We start from the raw sequence: 14883 nt of genomic DNA, 5'->3' as shown, positions 1-14883 counted from the left end.
CAGGGACCTGGGGCATGTGGGGTGGCACATGGGGTGGCACAGGGACCTGGGGCACGTGGGGTGGCATGGAGAGCACGTGGTGTGGCACATGGGGTGGCACAGGGGACCTTGGGGCATGTGGGGTGGCATGGAGAGCACATGGGTGGCACATGGGGTGGCACAGGGACCTGGGGCATGTGGGGTGGCACATGGGGTGGCACGGGGACCTGGGCATGTGGAGGTGGCATGGAGAGCACATGGGGGTGGCACATGGGGTGGCACAGGGACCTGGGGCATGTGGGGTGGCACATGGGGTGGCACGGGACCTGGGGCATGTGGGGTGGCATGGAGAGCACATGGGGTGGCACATGGGGTGGCACAGGGACCTGGGGCACGTGGGGTGGCACGGGGACCTGGAGCACGTGGGGTGGCATGGAGAGCACGTGGTGTGGCACATGGGGTGGCACAGGGACCTGGGGCATGTGGGGTGGCATGGAGAGCACATGGGGTGGCACATGGGGTGGCACAGGGACCTGGGGCATGTGGGGTGGCACATGGGGTGGCACGGGGACCTGGGGCATGTGGGGTGGCATGGAGAGCACATGGGGTGGCACATGGGGTGGCACAGGGACCTGGGGCATGTGGGGGTGGCACATGGGGTGGCACGGGGACCTGGGGCATGTGGGGGTGGCATGGAGAGCACATGGGGTGGCACAGGGACCTGGGGCATGTGGGGTGGCACATGGGGTGGCACGGGGACCTGGGGCATGTGGGGGTGGCATGGAGAGCACGTGGTGTGGCACATGGGGTGGCACAGGGACCTGGGGCATGTGGGGTGGCATGGAGAGCACATGGGGTGGCACATGGGGTGGCACAGGGACCTGGGGCATGTGGTGTGGCACATGGGGTGGCACGGGGACCTGGGGCATGTGGGGTGGCATGGAGAGCACATGGGGTGGCACATGGGGTGGCACAGGGACCTGGGGCATGTGGGGTGGCACATGGGGTGGCACGGGGACCTGGGGCATGTGGGGGTGGCATGGAGAGCACATGGGGTGGCACAGGGACCTGGGGCATGTGGGGTGGCACATGGGGTGGCACGGGGACCTGGGGCATGTGGGGTGGCATGGAGAGCACATGGGGTGGCACATGGGGTGGCACAGGGACCTGGGGCACGTGGGGTGGCACGGGGACCTGGAGCACGTGGGGTGGCATGGAGAGCACGTGGTGTGGCACATGGGGTGGCACAGGGACCTGGGGCATGTGGGGTGGCATGGAGAGCACGTGGTGTGGCACATGGGGTGGCACAGGGACCTGGGGGCATGTGGGGTGGCACATGGGGTGGCACAGGGACCTGGGGCATGTGGGGTGGCATGGAGAGCACATGGGGTGGCACAGGGACCTGGGGCATGTGGGGTGGCATGGAGAGCACATGGGGTGGCACATGGGGTGGCACAGGGACCTGGGGCACGTGGGGTGGCACGGGGACCTGGAGCACGTGGGGTGGCATGGAGAGCACGTGGTGTGGCACATGGGGTGGCACAGGGACCTGGGGCATGTGGGGTGGCATGGAGAGCACATGGGGTGGCACATGGGGTGGCACAGGGACCTGGGGCATGTGGGGTGGCACATGGGGTGGCACGGGGACCTGGGGCATGTGGGGTGGCATGGAGAGCACATGGGGTGGCACATGGGGTGGCACAGGGACCTGGAGCACGTGGGGTGGCATGGAGAGCACGTGGTGTGGCACATGGGGTGGCACAGGGACCTGGGGCATGTGGGGTGGCACATGGGGTGGCACGGGGACCTGGGGCATGTGGGGTGGCACATGGGGTGGCACGGGGACCTGGGGCACGTGGGATGGCACGGAGAGCACGTGGGGTGGCACATGGGGTGGCGTGGGGACCTGGGGTATGTGGAGCACATGGGGTGGCACGTGGGGTGGCATGGGGAGCTGGGGCACGTGGAGCACATGGGGGTGGCACATGGAGCATGTGCGGTGGCATGGGGACCTAGGGCACATGGGGTGGCACATGGGGTGGCACGGGGACCTGGGGCATGTGGGAGGACGGGGGTGGCACATGGCACGGCCTTGGGGGTACAGGAGGTGGCAGAAGGCCCAGGGACATGCAGGGTGACATGGGGACAGAGCAGCCTGGGACATGTGGGATGGCAGAGGGGTACGTGGGGTGGCATGGGGACGCCTGGGGTGGCATGGAGGCACACCTGGGGTGGCACGGGGACAGCTGGGGTGGCATGGGGACACCTGGGGTGGCATGGAGGACATGTGGGGTGGCATGGGGACGCCTGGGGTGGCACGGAGGCACGTGTGAGGTGGCTTTGGGGGTACAGGAGGTGGCAGGTGGCCTTGGGACACGCGGGGTGGCACGGGGCCGTGGGGGCGCACCGGCACGGGCCGGGCACCCAGTGCCAGCCCGTCGGGGCGCCCCGGGGTGCCCCCAGGTGACAGCGGGTCCCCGCAGGCCGTGGGCATCTCGGTGGAGTTCGTGTCCCACCTGACGTGCGCCTTCGCCCACAGCCCCGCGCCCAGCCGCGTGGGCCGCGCCGCCGACGCCACCGTCAACATGGGCAGCAAGGTGGGCACGGCGGCGGGACGCCCCCCCCCTCCCCTGGCCGGGGTGACCCGGCCGGCGCTGACCCTGTCACCGCAGGTGGTGGCCGGGGTGGCCATGACCAACCTGCCGGGCATCGTGGTGCTGGCCTTCGCCAAGGCGCGCCTGGTCCAGGTCTTCTTCTTCCGCCTCAACCTCATCATCACGCTGGCGGGGCTGGCGCACGGGCTGCTCTTCCTCCCCGTCCTCCTCAGCTACGTCGGTAAGACCCCCCCGTGCCCCCCCCCCCACCCCCCCTTGTGGGACGGCGCCCCCTCCCCGCTGTCCCCCCCCTGTCCCCTCCCCCCCCCCCCAGGACGATGGCAGCCTGGCCCCAACTGTCCCCGCAGGACCCAGCCCGCGGGTGGCGGCGGGGGACACGGCGGGGGGACACGGGGGCGGGGTGTGGGGCAGGGTGTGGGGCTGGCCCTCGGCAACCCCTGCTTCAAGGACAAGGACAAGGACAAGGACAAGGACAAGGACAAGGACTGAGCCCCCCTGCCCCTCCCCCCCCCCCCCCCCTCCCCTACGGCTCTTGTATTTAAACTGGTTTTCTCAGACGCGGGACTGGGTTTAATTGGGATGTCTGGGGCACGCGGGGGACATGCGGGGCACAAGGGGACGGTTGGGGACAAGGCAGTGGGTGGCGTGGGGACGGGGGTGGGGGTGGGGCATGGGGGTGTCACAGGGGAGGTGTGGGGCACACGGACCCCGTGGGGGGACAAGGACACCATGGGGGGGACAAGGACCCCCTGGGGCGCCCCCCAGCCCCCCGAGTGCCACCATCGCGCTGTGGGCAGGGAGACGGTGGCTGGAGGCCGTGCGGGGAGGAATGGGGGGCACTGGGCAGTACTGGGCTGGTACTGGAGGTGCTGGGAGGCACTGGGATGGCTCTGCGTGGCCACTGGGAGCACTGGGGGGCACTGGGATGGCCCTGAATGGCCACTGGAGCACTGGGGGGCACTGGTAGCACTCAGCTGGTTCTGAGAGGGTACTGGGAGCGCTGGAAAGGCTCTGAATGGGCACTGGGAGCACTGGGGGGGGAACTGGGATGGCTCTGAATGGGCACTGGGAGCACGGGGATGGCTCTGGGGGGGAACTGGGATGGCTCTGAATGGCCACTGGGAGCACTGGGGGGCACTGGGATGGCTCTGGGGGGGGGGACTGGGATGGCTCTGCGTGGCCACTGGGAGCACTGGGGGGCACTGGAATGGCCCTGAATGGCCACTGGGAGCACTGGGGGGCACTGGTAGCACTCAGCTGGTTCTGAGAGGGTACTGGGAGCGCTGGAAAGGCTCTGAATGGGCACTGGGAGCACTGGGGGCGGAACTGGGATGGCTCTGAATGGGCACTGGGAGCACTGGGATGGCTCCGGGGGGGAACTGGAATGGCTCTGAATGGCCACTGGGAGCACTGGGATGGCTCCGGGGGGAACTGGAAATGGCTCTGAATGGCCACTGGGAGCACTGAGGGGGAACTGGAACGGCTCTGAATGGCCACTGGGAGTACTGGGCTGGTTCTGAGAGGGTACTGGGAGCGCTGGAAAGGCTCTGAATGGGCACTGGGAGCACGGGGGGGGGAACTGGAAAGGCTCTGAATGGCCACTGGGGGGCACCGGGATGGCTTTTGAATGAGAACTGGGAGCACCGGGGGGCACCGGGCTGGTTCTGAGAGGGCACTGGGAGCACTGGGCTGGCTCTGAATGGGCACTGGGAGGCGTTGGGCCGGTTCGGGGGGGGGCAGCGGTGACTTCTGGGAGAACCTGGGGGCTCCTTGAGCTGCTCGGGGGGAGCTGGTGGCCGGGGGGGGGATGGGGGGTGAGGGGGGGCCCCGCCGTGGTTGGGGTCTGTGCCCAGCCGGGCACTGGTGGGGGTGCGGCCCCCCCGCCATGGGTGCCATGTGCCCCCCCCCCATGGGTGCCATGTGCCCCCCCCGATGGGTGCCATGTGCCCCTCCCCCATGGGTGCCATGTGCCCCCCCGATGGGTGCCATGTGCCCCTCCCCCATGGGTGCCATGTGCCCCCCCCAAGGGTGCCATGTGCCCCCCCCCCCCCATGGGTGCCATGTGCCCCCCCGATGGGTGCCATGTGCCCCTCCCCCATAGGTGCCATGTGCCCCCCATGGGTGCCATGTGCCCCCCCCAAGGGTGCCATGTGCCCCCCCCCAAGGGTGCCATGTGCCATGCGGCCCCCCCCCCCGGTGAGGTGCAGCTCCTGCAGCCAGGGCGTGGGTACCGCCGGGCTCTGCAGTGCAGGGACCCCCCCCCAGCGACCCCCACGTAGGGACCCCCTGAGCCCCTCTGGGGTGTCTGCCGCCCCCTCCCCCCCCCGGGTGGGTGCCACCCCCTTCCCCTGCCCCCACCCCTCCTGGGTGTCCCCCTCCCCTTCCCCTGGTATTGCCTGACCCCCGCCGGGGTGCCCCTCCTGCCCACCTTGGGGGGCTTCTCAATGTGCAGCCCCCCCCCGCCCCCCCCCCAGTGGGTGCAGGGATGCTCAGAGCACCCGACGAGGGGGGGACACGCGCATTTATTTTGTGGGAGCCCACCTGGGTGCTGGCAGGCCCACGGGGTGCCCCCCTCCGTGGGGGGGGGGAGGGGGGGGCTCAGGGGAAGGTGATGGTGGTGAGCGGGGGGAGCTCCAGCGCGGGCTCCATGGCGGGGGGGGGGGCGGTGGTCGGGGGGGGGCCCCCCGTGGTGGCCGTACTGGAACTTGATGCGCAGCTCCCCGATGCGGGCCTGGGGGAGGATGTTGGGGATCCACTCGATGATGAAGGGGGTGGGCTCCTTCTGGGTGGGGGAGGTGTTCCCTGGGGGGCGAGGGGGGGGGAGTGTGGGTGCAGGTGCCCACCCCCCCTGAAGCGGGCAGCTGGGGCACAGGGGGGCTGCGCTCCACCCCCCAAGCCCAGCCCATCCTCCCCCCCCAACACCAGCCCACCTCCCCTCAGCCCAGTTCCCCCCCCTCCCAGCCCAGTTCCCCCCCCGCCCCCAGCCCAGCCCAGTCACCCCCAAGACCAGGTCCCCAGCCCAGCCCAGTTCCCCCCAAGCCCAGGTCCCGCCCCCCCCAGCCCAGTTCCCCCCCCAGCCCAGCCCAGTTCCCCCAATCCCAGTCATCCCCCCCCTGCCCAGCCCAGTCACCCCCAAGACCAGGTCCCCAGCCCAGCCCAGTTCCCCCCCAGCCCAGCTCAGTGCAGCCCAGTTCCCCCCAAGCCCAGTTCCCCCCCCCAGCCCAGCCCAGTTCCCCCCCAGCCCAGCCCAGTTCCCCCCCAGCCCAGCCCAGCCCAATTCCCCCCAAGCCCAATTCCCCCCCGCCAAAGCCCAGCCCAGTTCCCCCCAAGCCCAGGTGTCCCCCCCCTCCCAGCCCAGTTTCCCCCCCAGCCCAGCCCAGTTCCCCCAAGCCCAGGTCCCCAGCCCAGCCCAGTTCCCCCCAAGCCCAATTTCCCCCCCCAAAGCCCAGCCCAGTCACCCCCAAACCCAGTTCCCCCCCCCAGCCCAGTTCCCACCCTCCCCCCAGCCCAGCCCAGTCACCCCCAAGCTCAGTTCCCCAGCCCAGTTCCCCCCCTCCAGCCCAGCCCAGTTCCCCCAGCCCAGCCCAGTTCCCACCCCCCCCCAGCCCAGCCCAACCCAGTCCCCCCCAAGCCCAGTTCCCCAGCCCAGCCCAGTCCCCCCCCTCCAGCCCAGCCCAGTTCCCACCCCCCCAGCCCAGCCCAGTCCCCCCCAAACCCAGTTCCCCCCGCCAGCCCAGCCCAGCCCAGTCCCGTCCCCCCCCCAGCCCAGCCCAGTCACCCCCAAGCCCAGTTCCCCCCCCCCAGCCTACCCAGTCCCCCCCCTCCAGCCCAGCCCAGTTCCCACCCCCCCAGCCCAGTCCCCCCCAAACCCAGTTCCCCCCGCCAGCCCAGCCCAGTCCCCCCCCCGACCCCCCCAGCCCAGCCCAGTCACCCCCAAGCCCAGTTCCCCCCCCCAGCCCAGCCCAGCCCGGCCCAGCGCTCCCGCCCCGGTACCGGTACCCCGAGGCGGAGCTGCCCAGCGGGGGGGCTGCGGGGGGGCCGTTCCCCGGGGCGGGGGGCTGCCCCACTCACCCACTTTGAGGAAGGTCCTGAGCTCCAGGGGCCGGATGGGGGGCTGCCGCTCGTGCCCGTAGGCCTCGGCGATGCTCTCCACCTCCACCCTCGGGCACCGGAACGGCTCGTAGGTCCCGTCCCGGTTCTGGATGAAGCTGCGGGTGATCTCCAAGGGCAGCTGCCGGCAAGGGGGGAGCGCTGGCGTAAGGGGGCTGCGTGGGAGGGGGCGCAGCAGCGGGGCTGGGCTGCCCCCCCCCCCACCCCACCCCCCCTTACCTCGGGCGTATCGAAGATCTGCTTGACCTGCAGGACGTTGGTGATGTGCCACGTGTACTTGGAGAAGGTGCCCAGGGGCAGGGCGTCCTTGCGGACGAAAGCTGCGGGGAGGGAGAGGCTGCTGAGGGGGGGGCGGGGGGGGGCTCGCCGTGACGCTTGGGGGGGCTTTCTGACCCCTTCTCCCCCTTCCTCTTTGGTGGCTCTGCCCAGCCTTGCCGGGAGGCAGCCCCAGCACGCGGCGCCGTCCTGGCCAGGGGGACTCGGAATAAAAGTGAATTATCAAACAAACAAACAAAAAAATAATAAAACTGACCGATGAAGCCAACCCGGTGAGTTTGAAGGGGCGCAGACGCGCCGCCACCGCTCTTTGGTGACAGACAGATGGAGGGGGACAAGCGGGGGTGGTGACCCCGTCCTCCCGCAGCGCTGCCAGGGGGTGTTTAACCTCCTATCGAATCATTTCGGTTGGAAAAGCCCCCGAAGATGAAACCCAACCGTTAACCGGTCCGAGATGGGGAACAAAGTCTCGGTGGGTTTATTCCCGCTCAGCTCAACGCCAGCGGCTGGGCCCCCCCCCCCCCCCCCAGCTCAGGACCCCCCCCCTTAACCGCAGCCCAGGGAAAAGCCGCTGGAAACCAGAAGGGAGAGCGTGGAACTGTTGTTTGGTTTTTTTGTTTGTTGTTGTTTTTTTTTCTTGCTGTTGCTGGTTTTTGGGCCCAGCGGCCGGCACCCAGCACGCCCCGCGCGCCGGCGTGGGTGCAGCTGACCTGTGGTGGAGTTGGGCAGCCTCTTCTTCGCGCTCCCGCTGGAGATCCTCTGCTGCAGCGCCTCGAAGAAAGCCTGAGGGATGTGGAACACCAGCGGCTCCGGCTTGCCTGTGCGGGCACCAAGAGGGAGGCGTGGGGTGAAGGCGGGGGGGCTGCGGTGTTAGTGACGCCCCCCCCCCCCCTACCCACTCGAGTTTTGAGCCTGCAGCAGCGGAGGGAGAGCACCGCCCGCCTCTGACGCCCTTCTCGGTAAAATATTTGCCCAGGTTGGGTGTTTCACGCCCCGCGTGCGGCTGCGCAGCCTGGTCCCGTCGCTTCTACCAGGCAGAACGGAACAGCAACACCTCACCTGGGGAGGAGCAGCCAGCCGGGCTCGCCGATCCTCACGGATCCTTTCCAACTTGGGATATTCTAGGATCTTTCCCAGCAGAGACTCCCCCTGTGCTCCAGGCAACAGCCCCAGCCCCCTGCGAGAGCCCCCAGCCCCTCGGTCACCCCGCGTGCCCCGGCCTGCCTCACCCTGGGGCGTGCGGCCGCCGGGCTGTGTCCCACCAGGCTTTCGGTCTCGCTGCAAAGCTGGGGTGACACTGCTGCGGGGAGCGACAAAACTGTTGTCCTAAGTGTCCCACCTCGAGGATTCTGTGGTTCTCAGAGCCCCTTGAGATCACGGAGCCCGACCACCAAGTGCGCACAGCTGCCCGTGGCTCTCAGCCGACCTGCCTGCGCCCTGTGCCACTTTGCGGGGCCAGCTGGTCACGTGTGGGTCTTGCGTGACAAACTTAAGAGCGCTCCAGCTCCCCTTCAGGCATTTTTGGGGGTCCCTCTCTTTAGGTGAGCCCAGCTGCTCGGCAGCAGGGGCCAGCCGGAGGAAGCAGCCCAGAGATTTATCAAGTCCGTCTCCAGAACGGAGCTTTCCAGAGCTGACGCAAGCTGCTGCCTCCGGCCAGGGGGTGGGCTGGAGACGTGCCCTGCCACCCACACAAGGCCCACGCTGCTCGTAGTGGGCAGTAGCCCACCCCCAGATGTCGTAGCCACGAGCTGTAGCTATACACGAGCCCCGTGCTGAGCACAGTCCTGCCGTCGAGGCGTGGTGGGGCCTGCGGAGGATGAGGAGGATGGCCACGGGAGGAAACGTGGATTATCGGCATGTCTGAGACTGATTTAACGCCACACGAGGCGTCCCACCTCTCCCACGTGGCCCCAAGCAGTTTAATATCAAGTATCAATAAGGGAATTTCTCCCTTCCCCAGCATAAGCATAAGCACCGGGCTGCTGCTAAGCGTTAAATCCACATGCAGAAATTAAATCAAAGCTCACTAATTGATAGAAACTTCCCAGGGCTAAAGAACATCGCTCCAAGCTGGAGAAAGCACTCGCCTCCCTCAGGGCTGACGGTTCCTTAACGCTGCCGCCACGTTAACGACGGAGGCAGCGCACGGAGGGGAGCGATGCCCAAAGGCTCCCCGAAGCCTTACCCTCAAACTGGTAATGCATGGTCTGATGGATGCGCTCGGTGACGCTGGCCAGCCAGTCCTGGAAGGAGAGCGTCACCTGCGACTCGTCCAGCAGCTGGGTGCAGCCTGTGCCACAAAAGGAGGGGACGTCAGAACCGGCGGCGGCGCGCAGGCGGAGCGCCGAGCCCGACGCCTGGGAGAAATCCCCTGCCCGGCGCTCCCCGCTTGACCTGCGCGAGCTTCCCCGGCAGCACAGGCACAAGTAACTCGCTCAGCTCAACGCCGGCGTTAAACAGGGCTCGGCAAGGCGGCAGGAGAAGAGGCGAACGCCGCGGGCCTTCCGGCGGCTCAGCTTCTCCGCTCCACCGGGCTCGGAAACGCGGGGCTGCGTAGGGCTGCGACGGCCCACAGCCCACGTCGGCTCTCAGCAAGAGCTGCAGCCTCAACACCTCGCTACAACTGTCATCTCACCAGGTGGCCGCCTCCACAGCACCCGTTCCTAGGGGAGGGACCCCCACGGCCCCCCCAAGGGCACCGACATGCCCCCCCCGGGGCACACCTGCGGCTGCGGGAGCAACACAAGCCATCGCGGGCTGCGGGGCGGGACGGGTGCGCTCTGTCTAGCTCAGGAGGGAAAGGGGTGGGTGGGAAACGAGCGATTAGTACCACTTTTTCCAGGCCAAAACTAAACGTTAAGAGGAACCAAAGCGCTACACAACGGCTCGTAACCCAGGCCCAGACCGCAGCCGGCACGGAGAGCGGCTTTCTCCAAAGGGCTCCGAGTGGCTGGGAAAACCCACGGGTTTTCGTGGCGTTGGACTAAGCCCTCCCCCGCCACACACCATACAGAACCACGTACCGACACACAGCCTCCTGCTCGGGCGCCACAGGTATTACGTGTGTGCCCACGACAGTCTCCCCGAGGTGGCCAGGGCCACCCGAGTTCCCATCGCCTTTAACGCCGGCACGCTCCCTGCACCCCGCCAGAGCCCGGACCGTGCTTCCGAGCAAGGATCTGCCACTAGAAACCACAGTTACTCTGGTGACAAGTCCCCCTGCCAGCAGCTCTGGACATCAAGAGATGCTGCAAACATCAGCAGTGGCCAAAAAGCAACAGAGACCAGCTCACAACTTCGCCTGAACCGATTTGCCTGTATGTTTTGTCCAGGAGGGCGCTTAATTGTATCTGGAGACGTTAATGTCACACCTGTCCACTCATGACAGCGCTGGCGCTGCCACGAGCCAACTCCTTCAAGCTTGCCACGCCACGAAATCCACCAAAGAGCTGCCCTGGGAGGACACCGGCATCGTCCTTCTCTAACAACCCACCACTTCCAGGGCCAGGCAGAGCCACACGAGCTGCACACAGCTCCCGGTGACAGCGAGGGAGCCCAACTTCACCGCCTAGAGCAAGCGAGGGACGGAGAGGGCTTGGTCATCCCCCCTGCAGGGGTGACAGCAGCACAAAGCGAACGGCCACAGGCATCTGCGTGGTCCCTGATGGTGTCTGCCCGGTCCCCGCGCGCTCCTGACCACCGGCGCACCGGCAGAGCCGAAGCTTACCTTGTCTTTTCAGCGAGGAGGCGACGGCCGGCTTCTTCAGGCTGCTTCTCCTGGGGGTGCTGTGCGCCAGGTCCTGAGCCAGGAGAGGGCTGGCCGCCTGCGCCCCTGAGGGATCGTTTCAGAGAGCGTCAGTGCACAAGTCGCAGGGCTCCGCGGGCACCCGTGCGGGCACCCTGCCGCAGGCAGAGCGGGCGGGATGGAGGAGTCACCTCTCGCCTTAGGGTGGGCTGTCACCGCAGCTCTTCCCACCTTAACACCACTAACGGTCGCTACAAGACCTGCTCAGACTGGGCAGGAGCGCGCCCGACACCCAGAGCCGCTCCGAAAGCGCCCACCCGGCACCGGGCACGGCCCGCAGCCGGCTCCAATTCCGGCAGGGCCACCCCTCCTGCGGTCCTGCCCGCCGGGTGAGGGCTTTTGGCTTCGGACCGCGTCCGCCCCGTCCCACAGATCCTCCAGCTCACCCGGCGCCGGGTCCTTTTTCCTCTTCTTGGGCTTGGCAGCGGCCACCTCCCCGGCCTGCGCCGTGGATTCAGCGCTGCCGACCAGCTGCGGGACCGCCATCCCTTTCAGACCTAGGAGAAACAAGCCTCTGTCCTTAAGAGCAGCTCAACCACGTGCACCAGCGCTGTGGGGACGTGAGGGTCTCGCATCCCTGGCCCCACGCTGGCGCTTCCCCCACCCCGAGACCTCCCAGCACACCCCAAATGCCTGCAGAGAAACCCCAAAGCCCTCACAGGCCTGCAGACGTGCTTTAGGGGGAAAACACCGAGGCAAGGGGTGATTTTAATTCACTCGCATCACCCAGGTCGCTCTCCTCAGGGCAGATTTTCACCTTTGGGTGCCTAAAGACGGGGCAGAATTACCCAAGGGCACCTATCGGGGTACACAGACCCCCAGGGGACCGAACCCCAGAGGCGGCTGCTGTGGAAAGGGGGGGTTCACAATGAGCACCGCTCTGGCCCACAGGGGGAAGAGGACGCCTGGTGGCTCCCAGCGCAGAGAGGGACCTGACTCGCCCTCAGCACCCATCGCAGCGAAGCCCGGCGGGATGTGCCCACCCCGGCTCCCCGCTCTGCTCCCACACGCTGGGAGCCAGGAGCAAGGTGCAGCCCGGGAGGGATCACTCCCCACAAAGCTCCCTGCTCGCAGAGGGAGGGGGCAGGACCGAAAGCCCCGGCTAACGAAGCACCCACGGGTGTACGGGCAGCCCAGGCAAAGCCAGGTAGCTGCCAGAGCACGAGTGGGTGGCATCGGCCTCGCCGACATCCTCTGCGCATCACCTACCGCCGGAGTCATAGGCGAGGAAGTCGGCAAACTCCTGCGCCAGGCTCTCGTCGCTGGCGAAGGCGCAGATGCAGGCGAAGAAGTGAATGCAGCGTGACGGCGGCACCTCCTCCTCAGCAGGGCCACCCTTGCTGGGCTTCAGAGCCTGGCAGGAGCAGGAGAACCTGTGGTCCGCCAGCGTCTTGGCGCTCATCTTCTGGGCGAAGGAGGCGTGCAGGTAGCCGAGGCTGTGCTTCTGGCTGGCCTTGCACTTCACCACCAGGATGTTCTTGGTGATGCGCTGCACCAGCGGCCCCGTGGGCTCGGTCGCCAGCTGCCATATGGTTTGTTTGGTTTCGGGCGAAGCCTGCATGGAGCTGAGCACCGAGCTTTTCAGGGTGAGCGGGGTGGCCTCAGTTTGGCAGTTCAGGGCCAGTTTGACGTGCTGGCACTGGTTCTCCACCACGCCTTGTGTGGAGGCTTTCAGGCACGAGGGCACGTAGCAGCGGCCGGAGCTGAGCTGCGTGATGATGGTCCCGTCCACCGTCTGGATGGCCGTCTCTGAGACCCCCAGCTCCACAAAGCACCGGTAATCCGGTCCCCGGTCCCTCTGCCGCACCGAATAAACCTGTAAGTCAGAGCCGGTGATGATCTTGACGGCATCGACGCTGGGCTGCTTGCGTGTGCCGTAGCGGAAAACGGTCCCGCAGTTCTTGTTCTTGCAGCTCAGGCCGCGGGTGCCGTTGTAAGTGCCGCAGCGGGGACATTTGCGGATGCCCCGGAGCGTGGCCTTCCCCAGGTCAGACAGAAACGAGGGCACTTTGGTCCTCACCGATGCCGGCTCCATCCTCCAGAGAACCTGAAAGGGCAGAGATTGGGGAGGGGGCTGAGTTAACAGCTTGGGGAGGAGGGTGGGGTGGGAGGGACAGCGGGGATGCGGCGTTCTGCTGCTAAGACCTACAGGTCCCGGCAGTGGCCATCCTCAGTCCTCAGCGGTGGCAGAGATGGGGGAGGGGGTGGGGAGAGAGGGAGGGGGGGAAACCAGCGACTGCTGGGTGCCGGCAGGATGAGCAGGAGGCCCTGCCGGTCACTGTGCCACCCTGTCACTGTCCCAGGCCAGCAACCTCCGCTCCTTCCTTGCAACCGGGGCCCGAAGCGACGCCGCGCGCCTCTTCACAGAGCGACAAAGTGACACCCTTGGAAGCACCGGACCCCGACACTTCCAGCCTGGAGCCCATCCCCTGCTACTTCCCAGTCTTATCCCACGGGCTCACCCTCCGGGGGTGAATAAAACTACACAAAGGACGTGGGGTGTAGGTAAAGCTGGGCGGCCTGCCCACCGCTGTGGGGGGAACATGGGGGTGAAGGAGCTCACACAGCCCCCCCGAGCACTGGCCAAGTGTGCCAGAGAGACACCAGAGCAGAAATCCCACTGAGGCGGTGACGGTGGGGACAAAACCCCACGTGGACGGGACAGAAACGGGGTGAATGGGGGGGGGGGATCCACCCACGCTGGGTTTCTGTGCTAGGCTGGTGGCCGAGGAGCCAGACAGCGGTTCCTGGTGAGCACCCCGGTGCTCGGAGGAGCTGCCAGCCCCGTGGCCCTGCTGTCTGAAGCACTGAGCGTTTCTCCCCTGTCCGGGCTCACGCAGTGCCCCGTCCCCAGCGCACGAGGCAGGCTGGGAGGGCGGCCCCACTGCCCTCGATCCCATGGGACAGCCCTTCGCTCGTCCCAGGCTCCACCTGGTGCTCCTCACCGCCACCAAAACTCCTTTCCTTGGGCAATACCAGGCACCGCGTGAAGAGCCACAAGCGGCTGAGACATCAAGTCAGCCTGTGCGCTCAGTGAGGGCAGCGGGCGCCAGACGGGGACCCTGGGAGGAGGCAAAGGGACATTTACTATAAGTGCCGGGGGTGTGACATCCCGTGGAGCCATCAGCACCGAGCGCCTGAAGGCAGATGTGAGCCGGGATGGCGGAAGGCAGCTCCCGGTGCTCCTGTGGCGACCGACACCAGGCTCAGCCCCTCAGCCGTTACTTAGGCGAGATGAATCCATCGGGGGTGGGAGGTATGAGCCCCCCGCCTGGCTGCAGGGGTCAGGGCACAGCTCAGGGCAGTGGGGCGCTGTGCCAAGCCCCCGGTGGGGGGGGAAGGCAGGGCCTGGGGGGTTGTGGAGCCCAGCAGCCCATCCCCCTCACCGAGGGTAGGCCCAGCGCGGCCCTGGGCCCTGCATGAAGAGCCAGGCCGGGCCCCCCCGGTGCTGCGGGGCCTCCCCTCAGGGCCAGGCCCCGGCTCCCCCCACGGCCGGGCCCCGACCCCCCCTCTGGGCCAGGCCTACAGCAGCGGCCTCAACCGCAGCGCCTCGCCCACCCCTGGGCTGTGCGCTCCGCTGACGTCACTGCCGTGGCGTCGCCGTGACGTCACACCCCGCCGACTCAAAGCACGGGGGGAGGAGGCCTCCGTTTTCCCGCCCCCCCTTCACACCCCACCCCCCACCCCCGCCGTGTGCGTGTCCCCCCCATGCGCCCCTCAGCGCTCGCGGCTTCCCAGCATGCTCCCCGCCGCTCTGATGTCACTTCCTGTCCCGCGCGCCCCCCCCCCCCCCCCCCCCGCCTCCTTACCTGGGCGGCAGCGCGCGCCCCCCGCTCCTGCCCGCACCGCTGCCAGCGCGCCCCGCGCCCCGCCCCGCCATGGCGCCCCGCCCCTTCGCTCTTATTGGCTCGCCGTTGCCATGTGATACGCCGCGGGGGCTGCTGGGAGGTGCAGTCCGCGGGAGGGGGCGCTGCGCCACGGACTACACCTCCCAGCAGCCCCCGCGGCCGCATTTCACCGATTTCGCCCGTTTTCCCCCCCGAATTCCCCCCGCAGCCGCTGCCCGCCCGCCCGGGCCCGGCCTGAGCCAAAAAGCGC

The 14883-nt window shown here is 67.9% G+C and overlaps 2 protein-coding genes across 2 annotated transcripts in view; one reads left to right on the top strand and one right to left on the bottom strand.

Annotated features, from left to right (window-relative positions):
* The window catches only part of LOC102057736 (NPC1-like intracellular cholesterol transporter 1), a 42655-nt gene extending 39554 nt beyond the window's left edge, over window positions 1-3101 (top strand). Inside the window, exons 17-19 of the mRNA XM_055696381.1 lie at window positions 2463-2576; window positions 2652-2814; window positions 2942-3101. Of these exons, the coding sequence (XP_055552356.1) occupies window positions 2463-2576; window positions 2652-2814; window positions 2942-3083 (419 nt within the window). The 3' untranslated portion in view covers window positions 3084-3101. The remainder of the gene's footprint in view (window positions 1-2462; window positions 2577-2651; window positions 2815-2941) is intronic.
* A 2076-nt stretch (window positions 3102-5177) lies between these two features.
* Window positions 5178-14418, bottom strand: C18H2orf42 (chromosome 18 C2orf42 homolog). The gene is given in 10 exon segments (XM_055696352.1): window positions 5178-5256; window positions 5258-5396; window positions 6666-6825; window positions 6924-7024; window positions 7691-7798; window positions 9166-9270; window positions 10708-10812; window positions 11172-11282; window positions 11995-12832; window positions 13874-14418. Coding segments are annotated over 10 exon segments (1767 nt in total). The 5' UTR covers window positions 13910-14418; the 3' UTR covers window positions 5178-5192.
* Between the last annotated feature and the right edge of the window lie 465 nt (window positions 14419-14883).

Source organism: Falco cherrug, chromosome 18 (assembly GCF_023634085.1).
Source record: "Falco cherrug isolate bFalChe1 chromosome 18, bFalChe1.pri, whole genome shotgun sequence".
NCBI classification, from domain to species: domain Eukaryota; kingdom Metazoa; phylum Chordata; class Aves; order Falconiformes; family Falconidae; genus Falco; species Falco cherrug.
Note: the sequence above shows the minus strand (reverse complement) of the source record. Positions and strands in the feature narration are given on the sequence as shown.